Source organism: Haliaeetus albicilla, chromosome 29, assembly GCF_947461875.1.
Source record: "Haliaeetus albicilla chromosome 29, bHalAlb1.1, whole genome shotgun sequence".
Classification (NCBI taxonomy): Eukaryota; Metazoa; Chordata; class Aves; order Accipitriformes; family Accipitridae; genus Haliaeetus; species Haliaeetus albicilla.
The window spans coordinates 2,942,398-2,949,598 of NC_091511.1; the positions used below are offsets into that span (position 1 = coordinate 2,942,398).

A 7,201-nucleotide genomic window follows, 5' to 3' on the forward strand; every position below is an offset into this window, starting at 1 on the left:
CTTTCCAGTCATTGGTGCACCATTCCTCTTTATTACTGGGGGGGGAGGGGGCACAGACGGTGCCCCCCAGCGTCCCCTCACTCGCGGGGGCGGTTGATGACGACCTCCCCCAGGGCCTCCAGCACCTCCCGCTTGTAGTCGTCGAAGTCGCCGTCGATCTGGCTGAGGCCCTGCTCCTCCACCACCCACAGCTGACAACCCGTCTCCGTGATCAGGCGGGCGTCGTGGCTCACCACAATGACGGCTGCAGGCGGTGGCGGTGACGTCACGCCGAGGTGGCGATGATGTCATGCTGCCCTGCCCCCACCCCATCTTTCCCCCCCACCTCACCTCCCCGGTATTCGTTAATGGCGTCGGCCAAAGCGTCGATGGATTCGATGTCCAGGTTGTTGGTGGGTTCATCCTGGCGGGGGAGGGGAGGGTGAGGGACCCTGGGGAGGGGAGGGGTCCAGGAGCCCCGCCCCCGCGCCCCGCCCGCTCACCAGGATGAGGACATCGGGCTCGCGGCAGGCCAGCTCAGCAAACACCACCCGGGCCTTCTGCCCTCCTGCGGGAAAGGGGTGGGGCTTAGCCCTGGGTAGCTCCACCCCCCACTCCCTGATAGGCTCTGAGCCCTGCCAGTAACACTCAGCCCTTCCCCTCCCCAGCGTTCTACCTCTTAGCCCCGCCCACACCAGCAGGCCCCACCCCTTTGAATCCTGAACAAAGCCCCTCCCCCGGGATCAGGAGGCTCCACCCACCCCATGGCACACACCTGCCCCTACACCCAAGCCCCGCCCCCTCCATAGCAGCCCCCTTCCCTTTCCCCACAACAAAACACACCCCCCACTCCACCCCCTCAGGCGCTGTCCCCGCCCCTTTTGGGTGCAGGCCACGCCCCCCACCGGAAAGCTTGGCGATCTGCAGGGTGTGGGCGTGTCCTTCCAGCCCGAAGCGGCCCAGACACTTGCGGGCGTCCTGGTGGGGGAGGTTGAAGCTGCGCTGCAGGTACTCGGCTGCTGTCTCCTCCAGCCGCAGCTGCTCGGCTGCTTGTTGGTTGAAAAAACCCACTTTCTGGGGGAGAGGAGGTGGGGTCAGGGCACGCCCACCGGCCACGCCCACCGGCCACACCCCTGGGATTAACCTCCCCCCCCTTCTGCTTTGCTGCATGGAACAGCCTGCTGCAGGGGTGAGACCACACCCACTCCTGCTGGGAGGCCATGCCCCCTAGTGATGAGCCACGGCCCCTACTCATAGGCTCCACCCTCTCCTTTGGGCAGACCACCCCCACCCTGATGCTCTGCCCCCACCCTAAGCTCCACCCCATCATTTGCAGCCCCACCTCCACCTCTAGATGCCCCCACCCTTCCAAAGCCACGCCCTCTTCTGAGCCCCACCCCATCTTGTAGCCACACCCCTTTCAGAGGCCACACCCCCTCCCCACTCACCAGCCGATGGTTCCTGCGCATCTGCCCCCGTATCTGCAAGAGACAGACACGTGTTGGGGGGGGGCATGACCCCAAAATCCATTCCCCTCCCCCGAGCCCCAGGGGGTCCCCACCCCCCCCCTCAGCCCCAGTGACACCCCAAACCCCTCACAGGGTGTGTGTGTGGGTGTTATTATAGGGTCTCCCCCCTCTGAGAACTCCCCAGATCCCCAGGGGAGTCCTAAAAACCAGAGAAGTCCCCCCAAACTGACACACACACACACACCCCCTTTTTGGGGGTGTACCCCCCCCATTTTTTGTGGGGGGAGCTCCCTACCGGCGTCAGCTGCCCGGTCAGCAGCTGCAGCAGCGTGCTCTTCCCCACACCGTTGGGACCCACGATGCAAACTGGGGGGGACAGGAGAGAGAAAAAAGGGGGAGCCCCCAGTACCTCGTGTTACTGTAGGGTCTAGCGGGACCCCCCCCCCACATCTTATCGTAAGGTCCCACACCCCTCCCGCGATGTTTACGTAGGGTCTCACCCCGTGACTCCATGTCGATGCCGAAGTCGAGGTTGCGGAAGAGCAGCTCCTGCCCCTCGTAGCCGAAGTCGACGCCTGCGGATGGGGTGGAGCTGAGCTGGGGGGAGGCCCCAGACACCCCCAAAATACCCTCTGACCCCCCCACTGTCCCCTGCCCCCCCCCCAGCACCCCAAGTCACCCTAATTGCCCCATAACACCCCCCGACAGGCCCCCAAATCCCCCAGGGTACCATGGAGGCCGAGGATGGGGGGACTGAGGGGGGGCGGGTTGGGGAAGGTGAAGCGGACGGTGTATTCCCGGGGTCGCTTCAGCAGCTCCGGAGCTTCGGCCGCCTCCTCTGCCGCCGTCCGTCGCCGGCACTTCTGTTGCTTCCGCGTCAGTGCTTCCTTCGTCTGCTTCTCCTGGGGGGGGTAAGGTAGGGGGATTCACTCAGGGATCTGCTGAATCCCTCCTGCACCCATCACCAGATCTTTTCTAGGGAGCTGGGTTACGTGGCAGGATCCAACTGTAGGAAATCCTGTGGGATAACAGCCCCACTAACTGCCCCTGGCACCAATCCGGCCCCCAGATCCCTCTAGATCCCCGCAGCGGATCCCACCCCCAGCGGGGATCCCTGTTGTGAAGCGGAGGGATCCCTGGAGGGATGGGGGTCCCCGGGATGAGGATCTGGGGGTGGACACAATGGAACTGAGAGATGCCGGGGGCAAACGGTGATCCAGGGGTGGGGCAGGGAGTGGATCCCAAGGGAATGGATCCCAGAAGGATCCCCCCCTTGCTTACCGCCTGCTTGGTGGACTTGCCACCAGCCTTGAGATCACGGAGCTTCTTCTCCTGCTTCTCAAACTGCTTGAGCAGCTCCTTCTGCTTCTGCTGGTACATCTTCTTGAATGTCACTGCAAGGGACAACGGAGCAGGACATTTGGGGGGCACAAATAACCCCCCCTAATTGCCCCAGCCCCCCCCCTAATTTGTTCGCCATCCACGCACTGTAGTTGCCCCGGTAATAGAAAAGACGTTGAGCGTCGAGGTGGATGATGTCAGTGCAGACATCATCGAGGAAACCCTGGTCATGGGACACCACCAGCAGCGTCTTCTTCCAGGTCTGCAGGTAGCTGGAGGGGGAACATGGGATGGGGACATCAGCGGGGGGGATGTTGAAGGGACGACGTGGGGACAACCCTCCCCTCCACAGGGGAATCACATCTCAGAGAAAAACCTGGCAAAACACCCTGCTTTGGGGACACTCTCCTGTCTTGGGGACAGCTCAGATCATGGAGGACAAACCCCCTCTGGGGACACCCCACCCTGGGGACACCCTCACCCTGGGGAGAAACCCATCTTGGAGACACCCCAACCTTGGGGACACCCCCACCCTAGAGACATCCCACTTTGGGGACACCCCATCATGGTGTCACCCCACCTTGGGGACATTCCCCCCCTTGGGACCACCCCCTCTCAGGGTCCCGCCCCCCCCCCACCCCTGGGAACCCCTTCTTGTCCCTTGTCCCCGCCTCCTTGTCCCCCCGTCCCCACTTGTTGAGCCAGATGACGGCGTTGAGGTCGAGGTGGTTGGTGGGTTCATCCAACATCAACAACGTCGGCTCCATAAACAAGGCCCTGAGATGACACTGGTGTCACCAGTGGGTCCCGGTGACGCCTGTCACCCCCCCCCAACATCCCCTCCCCTGCCACTTACCGGGCCAGTGACACCCTCATCCGCCACCCACCGGAGAATTTCCTGGTAGCTCTGTTCTGCATTTCGGGATTGAAGCCAAGACCAGCCAGGATACGCCGCGCTTTGGCCTCTGCGGCGGCTGCCCCAATGACCCGCAGCTCTTCGTATACCTACGAGTGGGTGGGTGTAAATTTAGGGAGTCCGCAGGGGTTCCCCGATGTCCCCAAGTGTCCCTGTACCTTCTCCAGGCGCTCGGCAGCCGCGTCGTCACCCCCTTCCAGCATCGCCTGTAGTCGTTTCTCCTCTTCCAGCAGCCGCAGTCGTTTGGTGTCGGCGCGCAGAACTGCCTGCACCGCCGGCGTGTCATCTGCCACCACCTCTGGGGGACAGGGAAGGGGTTTTTGGGGGGAGTCTCAGGCGTTCTGGGGGGAACTTGGGTGTTTTTGGGGGACCTAGGGATCTAGGAGACCTCCCCCCTCAGAACCCCGAGCGCACCTTGTTCACAAAGCAGCACGTCAATGTTGGGGGGGATGCTCAGTGCCCGGTTCGCGATGTGCTTCAGCAACGTTGTCTTCCCTTTCCTGCCAGGAAAGGAAGGGTTAAACACTGCTGGGGGGGAGGGTTGTGATGATTCCCCCTCGCTCCCCACAGCCCCCCCGCCACCCAAGGGTGAGGGGCACCCACCCGTTGGGTCCGACGAGGCCATAGCGGCGCCCGGCCACGATGTAGAGGTCGGCGTTGACATAGAGCTCCTTCCCGTGGGCCGAGATGCTGAACTTCTCCAGCTGCGATGGGGAGTCGGGGGGGGGGTCAGGAAACCCCCCCGGGGATAATGGGACAGCCCCCTCACCCCCCCCAGCCCCTCCGACCCACCCCTGCTTTCCTCAGTATAATGGTATGATCCAGTCCCCCCATTTTGCTGCATCATAGTATAGCCCAGTTCCCCCCACTCTTCCCAGTACAGTGGCTTGTCCCAGTTTCCCTATTTCCCAGTATAATGGTACGGCCCAGACCCCCATTTCCCTGTGTAATAGCATAGCCCAGTTCCCCCCACCCTTTCCCAGTACAGTGGTTTATCCCAGTTTCCCCATTTCCCAGTATAATGGTATAATCCAGTTCCCCCATTTCCCACCACAATGGGGCAGCCCACTGGGGAATGGAAGATACCACCTCTGTAATACAGGGGGGCACACGGGAGATACCACCTCACCAGGATGGAGGGGGAGAGGTAGGTACCACCTGGGTGGACTTTGGGGGGGTTTTGGGGTGATTTGGGGGGGTCCCAGGGAGTTTTGGGGGTCCCCAGGGGGGTTTTTGGGGGTCACCTTGATGTCAGAAGCATTTTCCAGCATGGCCTGCCGCGAGGAGAGCTCGGCCTGTGACACCGAGAAGTCGTTCTCGCCCGCTGCCGCCGCCGCCTTTATGGTAGCAACCTGTCGCTCGTACTCCATCTTGGGGGTAGGGGGGAGAAAGGGGGGGGAGAAAGGGGTGGGGTCAATAACAAGCCACACCCCCTTCACAAGGCACACCCATTTAGGACCAGGCTCCACCCCCCCCACCTTTACCTGCTTCTTCATCTTCTTCTTCTCTTTCTTGCTGACGCGGGCGTCGGGCTCGGCCTTCCTCCCGGCCTCCTCCTCCTCCTCCTCCTCCTCGTGCTGTGACAGGGGACACCCCCCCCCACCCCGAGCCCCTCAGTCAGCCTCAGGCATCTGGGTGGCTCCCCCATCCCCCCACCTTCCCTCTCATCCCAAAGGAACTCACAGGCTCGTCGCCCTTCGCAGGTTCTTCAGCCTCGTCTTCTTCCTCCTCCTCATCATCATCACGCAAAGCCGCGAACTTGTTCTGTGGCTGGGGGGACACACAGATGCAGTGGGGGGGATATCCCCCACTAAAGAGGGTTTGCCCTGCCTGCCCCCCGCTTTACCTTCCTGCTTTTGGGCTGTGCATCCTCATCGGAGCCTTCAGCCTCATCCTCGCTGGGGGCTTTTTCCTGAGGGGGGGAAAAGTGGGGTAAGACCTCAAAGTGTGGGGACCCCCACCCCAGGCTGCCCCCTCCCCCAAACTGTTCCTTTACCTGCCGCTTCCCCTTAGTCTTCTCGTTCTTGCGACTCTTCGTCTTCTTATCACTCTCCTCTTCCTCCTGCCCGGAACAGTCAGGCATCTGGGCCCCTCCCCCAACACAGGACCCAGTTTTTGGGGTGCCCCCACCCTCTCTCAGCGAAAACAGGCAGCCGGTTTACCCCTACCTTGTTGCTTTTGCCTTTGCTGGGCCGCAAGCTTTCACCCTTCCTCTCCTCCTCCTCTTCCTCCTCACTCTGTTCCTGGCTCAGTGCCGCGAAGACATTGCCACCCTGGGAGGGGGATGCAGGGGGGTGGGGACTGGGGACCCCAAAATATTTCCTTCCTTCCCGTCAAATTTCAGCGGGTCCCAGTTTTACCCCCCGCCCTCAAATCTTGGCTCCTTTCCCTCACTCCCCCATTTTCCCATTGCTCCCCAATTTTGGGGTGTCCCTCCCCTCAAATTCCCCCCCCCTCTTATTTTTGGGGGCCCTTCCCCCTGCTATGTGCTCACCTTCCTTCTCCTCCCCCCTTTCCTTGGGGCTGGTGCTGTGGGGGAGACACGGAGGGGGGAGACAGGGTTAGGGAGAGACCATAGAGCTGCAGATCAGCCACAGCCTAGAGAGGACCCAGCCCAGCACTTCCTGGTGGGGACGCTCTAGCCCGGGCGGACTCGCTACTCCTGGGTGGGGGGTAATAAAGGACCGCCCCCCCCCCCATCACGGGACTCACCTTCCTCCTCCTCATCCTCACTGCCGGCGGCTGCCAGTTCCTGCAGGCGCCGGCTAAGCTCCACCTCCTCGGGCTCAGGCTCCGCCCCCGGCCGCCGCCGCTCTTTCCGCCGGTCTCGCTTCCGCCGGGAGGCCTGGGGGGATGACACCTCGTTAATCCCCTCTTTAATTATCCCTATCATTACCCCATTCATTAGTTCTAAGTCCCAGCTTCCCCAGCGTCCCCCCAGCCCCACCCCCTCTAGCCCCACCCCCTTTGCCTCAATGGTCTCCCCCCCTCATTAGCGCAGCCCTAACGAACCTGTTGGGCCGGCGCCTCCTTCTCCGGGGGGGTGGGGTTCTCAGCAGGTGCCGGTTTGTCCTCTTCTGCTAGCTCCTCGAAAAACTGGGGGCAAAGGGCAAAGGTCAGGGGTTGCAGGGTTAGGCTCAGGGGTCAGGGGTCAGGGGTGAAGCGCTCACCGATTTCTTGCCTCGTCGGTCCTTCTTGCCCTTCTTCACTGGTTGGTCTGGGCGGGGAAGGGGGGGGGGGGCGGCGTCGGGGACCAAAGCATCTGGCCACGCCCTGCCCCACCCACCCCACGCTGCCCTGAGGGACCCAGGTGTCCAGAGCCACCTCCATCCCAAGGGACCCACCTGTCCCGTCCCCCCACAACAGGCTACAGGCCCCAAGCATCCCAGTGCTCCCCCTCCCTCCCATCTGCTTTACCACCCCACCGACGCACCCAAGACCCCCCAAAAGCATTAATGCCCCCCCAAAAGGGTTAATGTCCCCCTAAAGGGACAAT

The 7,201-nt window shown here is 62.4% G+C and overlaps 1 protein-coding gene across 1 annotated transcript in view; it reads right to left on the reverse strand.

Moving 5' to 3' along the window:
• Positions 1-15: 15 nt before the first annotated feature.
• Positions 16-7,201, reverse strand: part of ABCF1 (ATP binding cassette subfamily F member 1) — an 8,040-nt gene continuing 854 nt past the window's right edge. The window contains exons 2-26 of the mRNA XM_069773864.1: positions 6,876-7,029; positions 6,718-6,801; positions 6,418-6,550; positions 6,200-6,234; positions 5,874-5,978; positions 5,702-5,767; positions 5,552-5,617; positions 5,389-5,475; positions 5,190-5,282; positions 4,950-5,075; positions 4,309-4,409; positions 4,120-4,205; positions 3,864-4,003; positions 3,646-3,794; positions 3,483-3,566; positions 2,937-3,061; positions 2,730-2,842; positions 2,179-2,350; positions 1,949-2,023; positions 1,744-1,814; positions 1,428-1,460; positions 885-1,053; positions 483-547; positions 331-403; positions 16-244 (exon numbers count right to left, since the gene is read on the reverse strand). Of these exons, the coding sequence (XP_069629965.1) occupies positions 78-244; positions 331-403; positions 483-547; positions 885-1,053; positions 1,428-1,460; positions 1,744-1,814; positions 1,949-2,023; positions 2,179-2,350; positions 2,730-2,842; positions 2,937-3,061; positions 3,483-3,566; positions 3,646-3,794; positions 3,864-4,003; positions 4,120-4,205; positions 4,309-4,409; positions 4,950-5,075; positions 5,190-5,282; positions 5,389-5,475; positions 5,552-5,617; positions 5,702-5,767; positions 5,874-5,978; positions 6,200-6,234; positions 6,418-6,550; positions 6,718-6,801; positions 6,876-7,029 (2,572 nt within the window). The 3' untranslated portion in view covers positions 16-77. The remainder of the gene's footprint in view (positions 245-330; positions 404-482; positions 548-884; positions 1,054-1,427; positions 1,461-1,743; positions 1,815-1,948; positions 2,024-2,178; positions 2,351-2,729; positions 2,843-2,936; positions 3,062-3,482; positions 3,567-3,645; positions 3,795-3,863; positions 4,004-4,119; positions 4,206-4,308; positions 4,410-4,949; positions 5,076-5,189; positions 5,283-5,388; positions 5,476-5,551; positions 5,618-5,701; positions 5,768-5,873; positions 5,979-6,199; positions 6,235-6,417; positions 6,551-6,717; positions 6,802-6,875; positions 7,030-7,201) is intronic.